At 43.3% G+C, this 17,219-nt stretch overlaps 1 protein-coding gene across 6 annotated transcripts in view; it reads right to left on the bottom strand.

Moving 5' to 3' along the window:
- LOC115101109 (electrogenic sodium bicarbonate cotransporter 1-like) overlaps positions 1–16,753 on the bottom strand; it is a 67,670-nt gene extending 50,917 nt beyond the window's left edge. Inside the window, exon 1 of one of the 6 annotated variants that reach the window (XM_065004755.1) lies at positions 16,310–16,753. In XM_065004755.1, the coding sequence (XP_064860827.1) occupies positions 16,310–16,329 (20 nt within the window). In that variant the 5' untranslated portion in view covers positions 16,330–16,753. The remainder of the gene's footprint in view (positions 1–16,309) is intronic. The other 5 variants (XM_029620315.2, XM_065004754.1, XM_065004753.1 and 2 more) reach the window with 5 other exon arrangements.
- Between the last annotated feature and the right edge of the window lie 466 nt (positions 16,754–17,219).

The raw sequence follows: 17,219 nt of genomic DNA, 5'->3' as shown, positions 1-17,219 counted from the left end.
TCTTGAGGACAGGGTTGGGAAACACCACCCATACGTATATATATGCATGGATGCATGACTAAGTCACTTTGGATAAAAGCATCCGTTAAATAGCATATACATTATTATCATTATGATTATTTATTATTATATTATGAGATCAATAGAGAGTCTGTAGCAGTGAGAGCAGGATGTGTGTCATTAACCTAACATCAGAGGCTCCTCTGAGCAGAGACTCCTGTGGTTATGAGGGTGACACAGACACACATGCCTTACCCCTCCAGCTGGCTTCTTACAATGATCTGCCCTGGCTGTCGGGATTAGCCAAACTTTACTTAGAACACTAGTTGGACAGGAGAATAGACCTACAACACGTGTTACACAAATACACACACAAAGCTTCTTTACTGCAGCTACCTGCACTAAGAGACAAGTTACTAGATCAAAGGCTCAGTGTTTATTTACATCAAGACTGTTATGAGCTCCGTTGTGAAATGTATAGTATGATCACACCACCTACCGTCTATTGTGTATCCAAATGCGTGCAGAGAAAAAAAGAACACGAGCAGATTGATAAACAAGCAAATGGTAGAACGACTCATTAGATGCCGTGTAAAGGGTCTCAAAACTTGTTTTATGCTTATTTGTTAATTCTAGGGGCAACAAGTGCGTAGTAGGAATAGAAAGAGTAAAATCTGCTGCTGTTCATTCAATGGCGTAGTACTCTTGCTATAGCTAATCTCCGCCACTTCTACTGTATAACACACACACACACACAGTTGTGCATTGTCAGACTAGCTAATTATTTCCTTTATTATTCAGACCTGTCAAACAGTGTGCTACTACAATGGAGAGATAGAACATCATTACTCCTCCCATTCAGTCTCTATTGCTCATCTTTTTCATGGGACGTCACTGAACCTGGCATGGACTCTGGAACATCACGTAATAGAGCAAAGTTCTATGTTCTCGTTGTTGGATAGTAACTCTTCAGGTCTCGAGACACAATGCGACTCCATTGCATTGGTCAGATGCTCTTTCACGTTCCCATGACTGACCAGCACAACACGGTGTCTATGAGAGAGTGTGTGGCACTGCTCATACCAGCATGTGTGCTCCGATCTCCCAGGCTGGAAAAGTAATGATTTGCATTTCCTGAGCAGGATTTCCAAACACTTGTTACACAGTGTTAAATGATTTGAGCATGTGCATGCATGCATGTCCTGTCCTTTATCGGTGTCCATGCTAATATGTTTCCTATGTGTGTATACTACTGGTATGTAGGACTAATTGTGTATTTTGCCTTTAGTCGTACGCCTGACAATGACCATACACCTGCTTCAAAGTGCCAGTCGTAGTAGAGATAACAAAATAGTCTGTGCTAAAAGCCTGCTGCGGGACAGGTAGGTATCTGGTGTATGAGGAAGTAAGGGCTCATGTTCAGTTCCCTGTCCCAGAGTCGGATCACTTTCTGGGGCTACATGGCTTACAAAATCTCCCCTGATCCCCCAGCCAGCCAGCTCTTCCAGGAGCAGGGAGGGCTAGGAATGTGGCTCCTCCAGTCCAGCAGAGACCAGCCAGCTTAGGTGACTTTAGAGACCAGATGTTCAGACCACATGGAGAGCCAGTCTCAGTCAGAACAAGACGGCACACCACAGGGAGAGGAGCAGGAAGGAGATAGTCAAATATTTCCACATTGTGAAGAACTCCCTGCTCCCTCAGACACGAGCTGGGGTGTGAGGTCACCCCGGTGAGAGTCTACACACAATTCTCTCCATCAGTTTCCAGCTCAATCACCAAAGGCAGTGGTCACTTACAGCTACAGCTGTCCCTCACAAACATTTAGCTGTGTTCTTTTCTAGTTCTGTGTGCATTTATGCCTGTGTAAGTAATCCTCCTAATGTTATAAAGTGTAAGGTATTATTATTATGTTTGTATTATATTGCCACAGCTACACTAGTTGCAACTTATAACTTCCATCATTTAAAAGTAGTCAACTGGGTGGGGATTGATCAGGGTTGGGAGTGATCAGCCAAAGATGAGAGAGCAATGTCTTCATCAAATTGGGTTGCCTCGGGTTTGTAAACTAAAGACTACAGTGATATCCAGGAGCCAAGACCAATATTTATACGAGGATGTTGATCCCAAGATCCAGACCCAAAGAGTTGAGACTGTGACAAGTGAAAGACAAAATGTATGTGGTCTTGAGCAGTCTCAAGACCAAAACAACTAGATCAAGAGTCCATGGGTCCTTTCTTCAAAATGTAAGAAACTCAAGTCGAGTAAACTCGAGTACAGCACAGTACAGCACAGTAGAGCACAGTATAGTACATTATAGACATATTTGTTTTGGCCAAAAAGATGTCCATTTTTGGGCTCTTGAAGGGTTGGAGCCCCCCTGCTGGCTATGCATATCAATATTCTACACCGTTTCCTGAAGTGTCCCCTACCCACATAGTGATCCTCTTTAGCTCATTTGGTATAGCATGGCGCATGCAACGTTAAAATAGAAATAGCCTCAATGGCACTGCCAGTGCTGCCACAGATACAGAGGAGAACTCTATATACAGTGCCTTCGGAAAGTATTCAGACCCCTTAACTTTTTACAAATATTGTTACGTTACAGCCTTATTCTAAAATTGATTACATTTTTAAAAATCTGCAGCAATCTAAACACAGTACCCCCTAATGACAAAGCGAAAACAGTTTTTTTTTTAAAACAGAAATACCTTATTTACATACAGTAAGTATTCAAACCCCTTGTTATGAAACTCGAAATTGAGCTCAGGTACATCCTGTTCCCATTGATCATCTTTGAGATGTTTCTACAACTTCATTGGAGTCCACCTCTGGGAAATTCAATTGATTTTATATGATTTGGAAAGGCACACACCTGTCTACATAAGCGCCAAAAGTTGACAGTGCATGTCAGAGCAAAAACCAAGCCATGAGGTCGAAGGAATTGTCCGTAGAGCTCCGAGACAGAATTGTGACGAGGAACAGATCTGGGGAAGGGAACCAAAACATTTCTGCAGCATTGGCCAGTCAGAAGCCACTCCTCAGTAAAAGGCACATGAAGCCCGATTGCAGTTTGCCAAAAGGCACCTAAAGACTCTCAGACCATGAGAAACAAAATTCTCTGGTCTGATGAAACCAAGATTGAACTCTTTGGCCTTAATGCCAAGCATCACGTCTGGAGGAAACCTGGCACCATACCTATGGTGAAGCATGGTGGTGGCAGCATCATGCTGTGGGGATGTTTTTCAGCAGCAGGGACTGGGAGACTAGTCAGGATCGAGGGAAAGATGAACGGAGCAAAGTACAGAGAGATCCTTGATGAAAACTTGCTCCAGAGTGCTCAGGACCTCAGACTGGGGGGGGTGAAGGTTCACCTTCCAACAGGACAATGACCCTAAGCACACAGCCAAGACAGGGCAAGAGTGGCTTCGGGACAAGTGTCCTTGAGTGGTCCAGCGGGAGCCCAGACTTGTACCCTATCGAACATCTCTGGAGAGACCTGAAAATAGCTTTGCAGCAATGCTCCCCATCCAACCTGACAGAGCTTGAGAGGATCTGCAGAGAAGAATGGGAGAAACTACCCAAATACAGGTGTGCCAAGCTTATAGCATCATACGCAAGAAGACTCGAGGCTGTAATTGCTGCCAATTGCCACTTCAACAAAGTACTGAGTAAAAGTGTCTGAATGAATACGAATACTTTCCGAAGGCACTATAAAAGGTCCTGTATAATTCTATGATTAGACCCATACAAAAATGTTGCGTGCAGACATATTAGGTCCTGTACCGGTAAGAATGTCAATCTACTTTCGTCTTCCACTTTCCATCTTCTTTTTCTATGGTATTATGGCGGTCGGTAAACAATCGGTAGAGGTGGATGCCACCACCTACTGTACAGGTGGTATACTATAGAAAAAATATACATTGTAGGAAAGGGCAAAAAAAAACGACATCCAACAAAATACAAAGATAGATACATAAACAACATCCCACTCCTTCCGTCACATTCCAATTCAAGTCACATCCCTACACAGGCTTAGGGGCCTGTGAGGGCAGAACATCCTTTTACAGGATTTCTTGCAATGCCTCGGCTGTAAACTCAGAGTCCAAAAAAGCGTTCTGCTGCCCTCACAATGATTTCTTCTTCTTTTGTGCTGTGCAGTTTATGACCATAGTAATAAATGATACAAAGTCCACCTTTTTCACATGTAATATATCAGGATCCATTGATTGCCGAGATAAATTCACTGGTACAGGCCTAAAAACATTGCGTCTTCAAAGCCACCAGCTCCTTCCACTGCCCTGAAGATAGGAGACACGCTGGACAGCCCTTAGTCTCTCCATCTCGGGAGCATGTTTGCCACCACAAATGCAGCATCTAACCTCCACTGGCATTCGATACTCTTCCCAATTGCATACACTTGGCACATGTCCAAAACTTTTGCATTTACGGCACTGAAGGGGTTTGTGCCGAATGGTCTTACAGGGTATCTCTTATAGCCTAACATCACATGAAATAACAAAAGTGTGGATGAAGTGAATTGCTTCACTCCATCAACCATACGGGTCAGTCGACGGGCGCGAACCAATCCACCTACTTCCTCAGGCATTTCGTCTGCACACACTTAATCCCCCACCCCAGAGATAACCCTCTCGATAGGCACTCGGTTTTGAAGATCCATACACAAAACATTCCACTCATATATCTCCTTGAGGAACAATGCAGGCCTCTACTGCTCTGCGGATGCCACTTCACCCAACGTATCCATGACATTTACAGATCTCCCAGGTTACATTGGTCTAAAACTTTCACTCCGACCAAAAAATTATTTAGGGGTTTCTTAGTTTCCATCTAGGGCTGTTACGGTGGCCATATTACGGCCACAACGGCAGTCACGAGTCAAGGCGGCAGTCAAATTCCACGTGACTGTTTAGTCATTAGGCTTCTCCAAGCTCTGATGCTGCTGATGGTCATTGGTAGCCTACCAAACTTGCTAACTGCCTGGTACTCAGCACTCTTCATGAGAGCTCATGAGCTCATGTTGCGCAACATTTCTATAGGCTATGCAATTAGGTTAGGCCTACTACAATTATTTCTCAACTTTCCTAATATTAAGCACATTGCTTCTCTTTACAACAGGAGTATAGCCTACCTGGCTGGCATAAAAATGAATCCCAGGAAAAGCATCCTCCATTCGCCATTTAAGTGCATAGATGTATTTTTCTTCCCTGCCTCGGTTTAGATACAGGTGCATGATAAAGGTCAATTCTAAATCAAAACAAATTTCACACATATAAATAATTTAGTATATGTAAAGACAAGATTAAATCAAAGAATAGTCTGATGGGTATAGTCTGATAGTCGCACACCTCATGTAGCCTAGTCCATAGCCCTATATGTTTTGATAAGGTTTGTATCACAACTAAAGTGGACAAATAACTTCTTAAAAATGAAGCACATTAATCTGCTTTACAACGGGTGTAGAGCCTAACTGGCATACACACGCAGGGCAAGAGTTTCTCGCACAGAATATATCAACTTTTTTTACTGTGGAAGATAGAAGATTGAAATAGGCTAGTGCTTTTGCTGTACGTTAGGCCTACTCATCTTGTAGAAAAGTAAATGTGGACAGTTCTTCCAACATCTTCAATATGCAACTCGGAATATAGGAGGACCTGTAACTTTGTTAACCGCTTAACACAGATTAGCAGCATGTGTGCACACTCACTCAAATCATTTGGAGAAAATATCCATTCTATATTATTCAGCTATGTTCAATTGTATTCTTAATACTATAAAATAGTATAAAATAATGCCACAGAATTCTAAGCAAATCTTGTCTGCTAAATTAAATGAACTAGTGTAGCCCACAGCCATTTGGCATAGCCAGATCAGGACCTAACATAAGCAAAACTCAGTATGCTATTCAGTTCTTCTGAAAAAGACTACATTTCCTTCATATCGTGTTTCTTTAGACCTGTCTAAAGTAAATAATGGATTTATTGTGAAGGTGTAGGCTATATTACATAGATTTTTGGGACTTTTTACAATGTAGATGTTCCAAAGTCCTGCATCAGTGGCTGGTAGGCTATGCGTGGAAACCAGGAGATGCTAAACGTGTTTATGTTAATTAACAGCAGGCATTTGCTTGACAACATACATTTCCGCCATCTTTCTTCGAAGTATCAATCACACGAATTCTCAATTTACTTTCACCCCTGATTACAACAGGTTGTTGTTCACTAGCTCTACCCCTTCCGGCATCTTCATGGTAGTCAGCCATTTAAAGCATTACATTGTTCTCCCACGCAGTTTATATTACAGCTAATATCCCAGGAAACAGGGGACATCCTGAGGACATTCGGCAACGTTCCCATTAGTTCCCTTAAGGGTTTCAGCACGACGTTATACCACTGATGTTCTGAGAACGTTCTAAGAATGTTGCATGATGGTCCCAAGGGTATGTTCTCTGAGAGACCTTTGTGTAGTTCCCATCAATGGTCCCAAGGTAACGTTCTCTGGGGGATCTTTTTATAGTTACAGGTTTGTCATGGCCCCCTGAAGGTCCCCTGAACGTTCTTGGGACGTTGTGTCCTGGTCCCCTGGAGGTTTTGTCTAGTTCCCGGTTTGTCCTGGGGGGGACGTCCTAAAAACATCCTCTGGGATGTCCCTGAGACTAACCGGGAACTAAACAAAGCCTCACGGGGACCATGACACAACGTCCTGACCACTTTAGGCAGCCACTTCATGACTTCCCGGAGAGGTCCTATTAACTCGTTATTGTTTGCATTACTTATGTATATTCCAGCAACGTATTATGTATGCATATTCCCTATAATGTTTGCCATTATGTTTGTGTACATTTCTTCATATTATTATGCATATTTTTACCACTATGTTCATGAACATCCCAGCTTATTACCATTGTACTACTATGTTACACTACTGTGTTGATGAATCCTTGTACAATTCTAATTGTATTATCATTCCTATCTCTCCTGTAGAAACCACATTATACTACTGTTTTCCTCATTACTCTTGGATTAAAATGTTCATAGTGAATCAACCGCTTAGAGCAGGGGTGTCAAACTTATTCCATGGAGAGCCTAGTGTCTGCTGGTTTTTGTTTTTTTCCTTTCAATTAAGACCTACACAACCAGATGAGGGGAGTTCCTTACTAATTAGTGACCTTAATTCATCAATCAAGTACAAGGGTGGAGCGAAAACCCGCAGACCCTTGGCCCTCCGTGGAACGAGTTTGACACGTGGCTTAGAGTGTCTATCTGACAGAAGGTACAGGGGCCAGCACACAAGCGCACTTGGTATTCTACATACCTGCACAATGTTCTTAACATGTAGACTTGGGTCACATCAGTAGAGAGAGTTTTCCATCTCTCTACCCCCCTTCTTCTTATCGCTCTTTTCACATCTCTCCATCTCTATCCCCCCTTTTTATGCTAACATAAAGAGACAGATTAAGGCACGGACAGAAGGATAGGATTGTCAAGCATCTGCCGGCCGAGAGCAGTTAGCATCTCTGAACAGAGTGCCATCGTAATTTGTAAATTAAATGCAAAATCGGCTCCCTCTCTAAACGGGGGAAAATTACGGCTGTCAGTCGCCAATGGCAGGTGGTCCCCATGGCACACCGCGCTGACAGCAAGCGAATGAACGGCAAATAAATGGCCCCGTACTGTGCAGACTGACAATGGGTCTGGTAAATTCTCCTTTAGACAGTCAGTCAGTACTTTAAATTGAAAAAAAGACAGTCAGTCAGTGGTTCCGGCCTTGTGGAAGGGTGATGAGTGAAGGCCTTGGTAAGGGAATTAGCAGTTTGTTTCCACATGGTTTCCGGGTTCACCAGTGGGGTTGTAACATTAGAGGGTCCTGGAGAGGGGCTGTTGTTCATCTGTGGTTTGATGGCAGCAGCTATACATACTGAACATACCTACAGTACCTATTGTAAGCTATACTTCTTAAATCTACCCAACATATGGGTAATTGGGCACTCCAGTTTTCAATACAGATCATTAACAGGATAAGGGCAGAACTGTGACCATCCTCCTTTCTCACAGTCCTTAGATTTAAAAAATAATATATACATTAACTCATCAATAATATGGTCCTGAAGACACATCGTCAACAGGTGATTTTTACTGAAGATAAATGTGGTATTTCACATTCAACTTCCTTAATTCGAGCACCTTGGACAGCAAGGTAGGCTAGCAAATGTTTATTTTCTCCCTTTTCACTGCCCCGGGCTGGAATAACACTGCTACACAGTTTGAAAAAGAAATAATAAACAAAGACAGGAAGGATACAACTTGTTCCTGAGATAGATAGCACCAGCTAGCAAGCAGCTCATCTGCATTTCCCCAGTGGAGGGACAGCCTTATCACTCCATTATCTGGCCTTCAGATATGATTGGGGTCAGGCCACAACCATAAAGTTGAAGCAAAGCTCCCAACATCAAACACACAGGGGAGAGGCGTGGCCTGGGGGCCTGGCATTAGGCCATCCTGCCATGCGATGACAAAGCTTGGACTCAGACTCTCATGTACCCTCCTTTGGTTTTTCATTCTTAAAGGAAAGAATGGAGGAAAGAATGGGAAAAGGTTTAGTTACCACAGAGTTGTGTTTTGAGCGGGATCAAAGCAGCCTTGAGTGTCATTGTGTTTCTTTGTGAGGTAAAGGAGGGATTGGAATGGGGGGGGGTGTTGTACTATATTGCATCTCTCACCATTATCTCCTTGGTTCTTCTTCTTCGGTCTTTCCAGGACAGCCTACGTGCCTTCCTGGTGCGAACAGTTATAGAGTCATATCTGTCACACAGAGGGCAGGCCATGGCCTCAGTCAATCCCTCCAAGATACTACGTGCCTTCGAGGCGAACAGCTACAGAGAATCATCTCCTATTTGTCAGAGCCGGCCATAGCTTCAGTCAGCCAGCCAGTCAGTAAGTCAGCCAGTCAATCTCTCAAGTCCCTGAGGTGTCATTGGTGATATGACAAGGCCAGCCCTTCCTCTGAGGCTCTGAAGCTCTGTTTAAGGACAGAGAGAAATGTCTGCGCGGACAGCTGCAGGCACATAGGGAGTGTGAGCTTTGAAGTGTACAGGGTCAGAGGTCATTCCTATTCATATTAACTAAAAGGAGTAGGGAGTTCTGGTTGGTGGTTTAAGAGGGTTTATGAGACAGACAGCCAAATAGGCAGAGGTAATTGTAAGGCTGGCATAATTCAGGTTTTCAATATTTAGCTAGTTAAATTAGCCAGCTTTACAATTACCTCTGCCTGAATGGTGTCAGCTATTTTGTCTACTATTCTTTTGAACTTAAGAACATGAATTTAGGTATTTAGAGTACTATATAAAGTAGAGAACATTGAACAGAACAAGGCTTTGTCAAATGTGTATTTGTAAGTTGCAACTGCTAATTATTTTGCCAATTTCCTTGGAAAAAGTGAAGAGTGAATTAAGTTTACAGTGGCTTACCTTCATTATTTTATAAAGCCTTAGTATTACATTGTTGTGATATAGCATATTGGAAGGACATCAGAAACGTGATATGGAAGTACTGGCTGATAGTGCCCTTTCAGTCTACGATCTTCCAAACAGACGGGGACAAACCCTTTAGCCGATCCACTCACGTAGAATTTAGCGTAGCCTTTACCATAGCCCTCTCAAGTAGCATTTAGCGAAGCATTCACCAGGTTAGCCTTCAGAGGGGGTGAAGGGGTGAGGCCAGGGGGGGGGAGGAGTGCAGCCAGGTCACAGAGTGATAGAGTGATAGGGCCTTCATTCTAGCCTTGCCCAAAAGGGGAAGAGAGAGAGAGTGAAAGAAAGCAGGGTCATGTTGCAGGCTCAATGATGGGGATGGATGAGGGTGGATAACGCTCCTACCACACTAGGGGCCCCATACGCCGCCCAGGACAGAAGCCAGTTAATCAGCCCATGATGCGGTTTCTGAAAGTGAGGGCCTTATGAGTAATGCACAGCACAGGACCGGAGGTAAACCCACAACAGGGACGCAGGACTACTTGTACACACACCAGGGGGGTGAAAAATATCTTCAGGATATATTTTTCCCCCCACTATTAGTGACACAATATTCTATACTCTATTTCTCTATACCAGCCTCATGATATGATATATACCACACTACGTTCGTGGTCTCCATGTACATAGGGCCACAGCAGTGTACAAGAGGTTACCACTGGGGCATTTGGCCTAACACGATTTTTCACACCTTGGTGTTGAGCTGATTTTTGTGTCAGGTGTAAGGTCAGCAAAGCTGTGGTTTGGCTTGTCTCTACAGGACTGGCTTCATTCCATACAACGGTTTTGCTAGTCACTCAACTCATTATTTGGAGATAGTATGTCTTCCTAAGATCCAATGTTTGAGGGGATCAGTTTGAGCAAGGCAAGAGGAGCAGAATAGCTCATCGGGATCACATAATGAGTAGCTATTTGGGCTGCATGGTGATTTATAGACCAGTGATTTCGCACAGTCCGACTCGACTGCTATGTAGCTAGTCAATCACAAACACACATGTCTTCCTCATATAACTGCCTGAGTCTGGGTGAATTGTATTTGGTTTACACATGATTAAGAACATTTTTACTCTATGATAGATTCAAGAGGTATCAAAAATAACCAGCGACTAGACAATTTACTGTAATGTAAAGCTGCGAAATTCTCGTGCGCCACCTCCGGAGGTCGCGGTCGAACTTGCCCAAGTCCACCCTCTCTGAGCAGTCGGATATAAACAGAATTGTCTCTTCAAACGTAATTCTCCTACAGTAAAAAAAATCTTAATAGCAGAGCCATGTATTTGCATATTTTATACTTTATTATATTATTTGTTTGCCGTCTGTGATCACTAGCCTAGGCTCTATGCTGCTGCGAGTGCGCAGGTGTGGAATGCATGGAATTGAGGTTATTATCACGCCCTGACCTTAGAGCTTTTTATGTCTCTATTTTAGTTTGGTCAGGGTGTGATTTGGGTGGGAATTCCATGTTCTTTATTTCTAGGTTTTGTGTTTCCATGTTCTGGCTGGGTATGGTTCTCAATCAGGGACAGCTGTCTATCGTTGTCTCTGATTGGGAATCATACTTAGGCAGCCTGTTTTGCCACCTTAGGTTGTGGGATGTCGTTATTTTGTTAGCTTTGTAAAGCCTACAGAACAGAACAGTTCGTTATTCTTTTGTTTAGTGTTCTGAGAAAATCAAGAACCATGAACACGTACCACGATGCACCTTGGTCTACTTCATACGACGAGCGTTACAGAACATCCCATCACCAGAGGACCAAGCAGCATGGAAGACATCCTGGACGGTAAGGGATCCTCTACACATGGGAGGAGATCCTGGCTGGATGGGATCGCCTCCCATGGGAACAGGTGGAGGTAGCCAGGAGAGCGGAGGCAGCAGGAAAGGGGAACCAGCGTTATAAGGGAACACGGCTGGCAAGGAAGCCCGGGAGGCAGCCCCCAAAACAAATTTGGGGGGGGGAACACGGGGAGTGTGGCGGAGTCAGGTTGGAGACCTGAGACCACTACCCGTGCTTACCGTGGCGAGCAGGTGACTGGTCAGGCCCCAGGTTGTCTCGGCCGAGCATTCACAGGACGGTGTACTCGGTGCCAGCGTCCTGCAGATGCCGGGTGGAAGTGGGCATCCAGCCAGAATGGGTGGTGCCAGCTCTGCGCTCGAGACCGCCAGTGCACCTCCACGGCCCAGTGTATCCGGTGCCTCGGTCAAGGAAGAGGCCTCCGGTTTGTCTCCCCAGCCTGGTGAGTCCTGTGCCTGCGCTCAGTCCGGAGCGCCCAGAGGCGCCCTTCGGTCCGGAGCGCCCAGAGGCGCCCTTCGGTCCGGAGCGCCCAGAGGCGCCCTTCGGTCCGGAGCGCCCAGAGGCGCCCTTCTTTCCGGAGCGTCCCGAGGCGCCCTTCTTTCCGGAGCTTCCCGAGGCGCCCTTCTTTCCGGAGCTTCCCGAGGCGCCCTTCTTTCCGGAGCTTCCCGAGGCGCCCTTCTTTCCGGAGCTTCCCGAGGCGCCCTTCTTTCCGGAGCTTCCCGAGGCGCCCTTCTTTCCGGAGCTTCCCGAGGCGCCCTTCTTTCCGGAGCTTCCCGAGGCGCCCTTCTTTCCGGAGCTTCCCGAGGCGCCCTTCTTTCCTTAGAGCTTTTTATGTCTCTATTTTGGTTTGACCAGGGTGTGATTTGGGTGGGAATTCTATGTTCTTTATTTCTAGGTTTTGTGTTTCTATGTTTTGGCCGGGTATGGTTCTCAATCAGGGACAGCTGTCTATCGTTGTCTCTGATTGGGAATCAGTTTTGCCAACTTAGGTTGTGGGATGTTGTTTTTTTGTTAGCTCTGTAAAGCCTACAGAACGTGACGTTCGTTATTCTTTTGTTTTGTTTAGTGTTCTGAGAAAAATCAAGAACCATGAACACGTACCATGTTTAAATATAGCCCATCCAATCAATTTTGAGAGCTGTTTGGCAAATGTAGGTGTTTTAGAAACCTTAGAATCTGCTGTTTCTGACCATATTTTAAGAATAAAGTCACTATTTGTTATTCTCGGTTCCATACACGTGGTATGCGGTTGTGAGTCCGGTTGGATGTAATGCAAAAGTCTCTAAAACTACGTTGGAGGCGGCTTATGGCAGAGAAATGAACGTTCAATTCTATGGCAACAGCTCTGGTGGACATTCCTGCAGTCAGCATTGCATTTGCACACTCCCTCAAGACATCTGTGGCATTGTGTTGTGTGACAAAACTGTACATTTTAGAGTGGCCAACACAAGGTGCACCTGTGTAACAATCATGCTGTTTAATCAGCTTCTTGATTTGCCACACCTGTCAGGTGGATGGATTATCTTGGCAAAGGATAAATGCTTACTAAGAGGGATGCGAACAAATTTGTGCACAGAATGAGAGAAATAAGCTTTTTTTGCATATGGAATATTTCTTGGATATTTTATTTCATCTCAAAAAGCATGGGGACCAACACTTTACATGTTGCGTTTATTTTTGTTCAATGTATTTCAGAGAATGTTGGTCTTTTAATATATGGCAGACAAACAAGTTCCCTAACTTCTTTCCCTTCCACTTGCCTCCTCCATTTTTGCGTTAATGTTGCAATCAGTTGTTTATCAGTTTGAATAGCTGCATGTATGACATAACTCCACCATTCCTATTCATAATATAATTCATGACTATATTACCTTTTTGTCATTAAGATTTTTTTTAATCAATCAGTATATGAGTTTAAACATAATATTTGTTGTAATATGTGTTCTGTCTTTTATGGAATATAAATTATTTATTGTAACCTGCTTTGTATGGCTTGTTTAAGAAAGGGTGATACTTTGACAGGTATTTACTTTTCCATGGTTGCAGGATCTTATCTGTTTCTGCTAACTTTCTATGGAAATTTGTTGTGGTAAATGATCTTATATCTTTAGGGATATGAATACCAAATATGTCTACTTCACAATCAGCCCATTTTATTGGTAAACTACATGGTAATGTAAAGGTTGTGTATTTTAACGATCCAATACGTAATATGGTACACTAATCATAACTTGGTTTTAGTCCAGAGGGGCAAGAGAAGTAATCTAGATCTTCAATGAGACCGTGCAGGTATCCAGATTGCAGACTTAAGGGGAAACTTGAGTCATCGGCATACATTGACACTTTTATTTTTCAGCCCAGGATTTATTATCCCTTGATGTTCCGTTCCCTTCTTTGTCAATTACACACGGCACTGCTCATCAGTCTCTTCATTCAGAAGACAATTTATATATATTGTCACCCTTCAGACTAATGTCAATTTAATAATTTCTTTATTATTACATGTGTGAAATTGGTTTCAATATAAATTAGGTGTAGTTTCGATGGGACATCGTCAGATCGGTAGCTATCTGTCGGGTGAAGCTTTCATTGGATCTCTCAACTGCTTATAACAAAAACTCTGTTTGTGATATCGAAATTCTAAAGTCAGTGTGTTAAATTGATTTATTTAGGAAAAGTCAAGGACAGAAGCTGCGGGGAAAAAATGTTTAGTCGCCAAGCCCCCGAACCATCTCTCGGCACATGCCTTTCCATTGTTTATGTAAAAATAAAAGTTTGTACATATTATGCTAATTAAAATCTCATTCGGAAACCTCTGCTTCAACTCTCTTCAATCTGAATAGGCTGTTGATACACCAGAGGGCAAAACTTCTCCACCAAGGACTTATTTCACCACAAGAGTGTTAAAGTACAATCTTATCTTATCTACTACCAACAGACCTCTTGCTAACTATACCTCTCAGCATATAGGTGACCTCTCTCTTGGGCTAGCCCAGATTAGTGTGTCAGTGCGTGAGGATGTGGGATCAGCAGGCCAGGGCCATAGGATCAGAAATCATCCCTGGACCCAGGCTCCTTACAGCATGACTCATTAAATCCCAATCCCACCACACTGTTCCTGGTCAGGTCCTCCACCCTGAAGAGGGTCCTTAAGCCTAGCCTCTGGCTGGGGTTTGAACCTTAATACAGTGTTGGCACAGAGCTAGTTACAAGGCTAATAACAGAAAGACAGTGACAGAGAGCTACCTTCTCAGGGCTAGCAAAAAACTGTTGTGACCTTTGGAGGGTATGCTTGGTCTGGGCATGTGTGGTTCTTTGTAGTTTGATTGGTATTCAACTTTGCATTCACTCTTACCTGCTTAGTCAAGGCATAGGCCTTCATCCCTGGTTCAGGGTGAAGTACTTTCCCCACCCGCGCTTCCCTATCTCTCTCACATGTTAAGGTGGCTGTTTTTGCAGTGTGCTTGGAAAACGATCTTTGGGAAACTTGCTATCGGCTCTAAAGGATTGTGTAAACAGTGGCTGTATCTTTCCTAGTGACTGTGCACTTTTAAGTCTTAAGTCACTTTGGAATTTCCTCTAACAATACCTGTACAGGTGTGACGCCACTTGAAAGAAAAGAACAAGGAAGTAAGAGATGTTTTCAAAATCTAACCAGCATGTGCCATGCAGTGTGTCTATCACTGGTTTGCTCTATGTGTTCTCTAAAGCAGAAACAAGAGGAAACAATACACTGATAGACAGTAAATAGATGAACAAAGAACGAGGAATCAATTATTTCTTATAAAGGTTCTTAGTAGGCAACTTCAGATTAAAGGTGTGGCCAGAAATTTTTAAAAAAAAGTGTTTCCTTGTTAAACTATGAAGCAATGAATGCACATTGAATGTGTGTGGAAATTATTCAGAAGGAGATCACAAATATATCCAAAGGTTCTCTTTGCTCTCTTTTTCAATGCATTTGACAAGCTGATGTCCCCCCCACCCACCCACCCACCCACCCAGTTACTGCTTCAGACATATACCAGAATAAAATCTACAGAATGAATGGATTACATACTCTGTACAAATAAACTGAGCAAAGTAGTACAATGCCATCTGGAGGATTAGATATGAGGAGAATGAGTGGAGTGTAACAACCTATACAACCCAAACATTCAAACTTTCCACGTGGTTGCATGTTCCTGAGAAGCAAGCACAATTGGTTGGGTATACTTTACAACAGAGGCCACACAGACTGAAAGAGAAGTACCACATGCTTTGTGGTGTTGTCTTATATAGAGACATGTTTGTAACCATGGATTATTTTACCCCGACGAGCGATAACACTTGGCTCTAGTGTTTTTTTAGACGCGTCCAATCTAATTGACTGTGACAGGATCTCGGGAAAAAGGATTACCGTGCCCTCTCAAGCCGTCTCGAAGAAGCAACCGTAACATGCGGCTTATCCAGACCTCATTTGCTTAGCCTATAAAATCCGTTAGCTACTGAGAATTGAGCAAATGTAGGCTGCTAAATAGTTAACACGTAGTTAATTCTCTTTACCACAAAGCTGAACATCCTTCCTCGAAAGGTGTTGTAATTTACACTAAGTAGTTCCCCCCTGTTTTTAAAATGGAATTCTCAAAAGGTACACAATGCCATGCCAGATTCAATGCAATGACAGAAAGATTTTCCATGATGGAACACTTTTGGCGACAAAAGGTCTATGCGTAATTACGCTTAGATTCCAGAAAAATTGATATAGCGTATGTTGAAATAGGAACTCTAACAAAGTCGTAGTATTAGGAACATCTGCTACTCAGTAGTAACGTGAAAATAAATTACCCCACTTCTGACTGGGGCAATATTTGAAGCGCAACATGCCCAGCCACAGCCCCACTATACAGTGGACAATTCAAGTCCCAATTTTGGATAGGCTATGGTCATTGTAAAATAATTATTTTCAGATATAAAACTGGTTCATACTCACTTGTTTTTATCCGTGCTCATTCTACCGGAGTTTTATGTCCAGCTTTTAGTCAGGGATGACTCCAGAGGCGCGCTGAAGCCGACGTCCCAGTTCTCTTGTTCAATCAAATCAAGAAAGTTTGAGTTTCAAACAACGAAATACATTTGCAACACGGGTCTCACTCCATATAGCAACTCTCCCGGATTGGAGAAGTAGCCTATTAATCTACAAGAGGAGTAGCCTAATGTCGTCTAGAAATGCTTATAGTGAAACTATCTGGCAGTAATCAATGTTATTTCGTCGGTCCTACAAACTATATAGAAACTGAGTTTCAGATTATTCATACCGCGACATATTCTATCACAGCATTCTAAGTAAATCTTCGAGTTTTCGCGATCGTTGTGTATTTCGCTGCGCGCGTCTGAAGAAGCTCTTCGAGCGCGCAGTCTTTTTCAATTTTTAAAGTTCCAGCCCTCTTTCAACGTCACGCCACGAGTGGGAGGGAGAGGTAAGAAAAAGTCAGAGAAATAATTAATGTCAGCAGCACGGTGTAGAAAAAAATCAAGGTGAAACTGACTTGTACCTGTTTACTTTCTCTACACTAACAGAGAGTCTCACAATGCCTCTAAGAACCCGACTAGTAGGTAACATAGCTCATAACATAGTGGTCAGAATTATGACCAGCTGGCCTTATGGTTGTCAGAAAAATATGTCATATTCCTGTCAGGAAAAATACGTTTTTAAAAAACGTCTTTAGTCAACCAGTTTGTGACTAGATCCAAAATTTCCCCCCAAAAAGTTATTCCAAGAACCCCATAGGAGAGGGGGTTAATCGAGGAACCCCTTTAGTTCCTTGACGCCCAACAGAAAAATGTGGATTTGAATTTGAGAAGACAGCAGGTGCAGGCACTTAACTGAAAAATTGAAAGCT

Source organism: Oncorhynchus nerka, linkage group LG19 (genome assembly GCF_034236695.1).
Source record: "Oncorhynchus nerka isolate Pitt River linkage group LG19, Oner_Uvic_2.0, whole genome shotgun sequence".
NCBI lineage: Eukaryota > Metazoa > Chordata > Actinopteri > Salmoniformes > Salmonidae > Oncorhynchus > Oncorhynchus nerka.
Note: the sequence above shows the minus strand (reverse complement) of the source record. Positions and strands in the feature narration are given on the sequence as shown.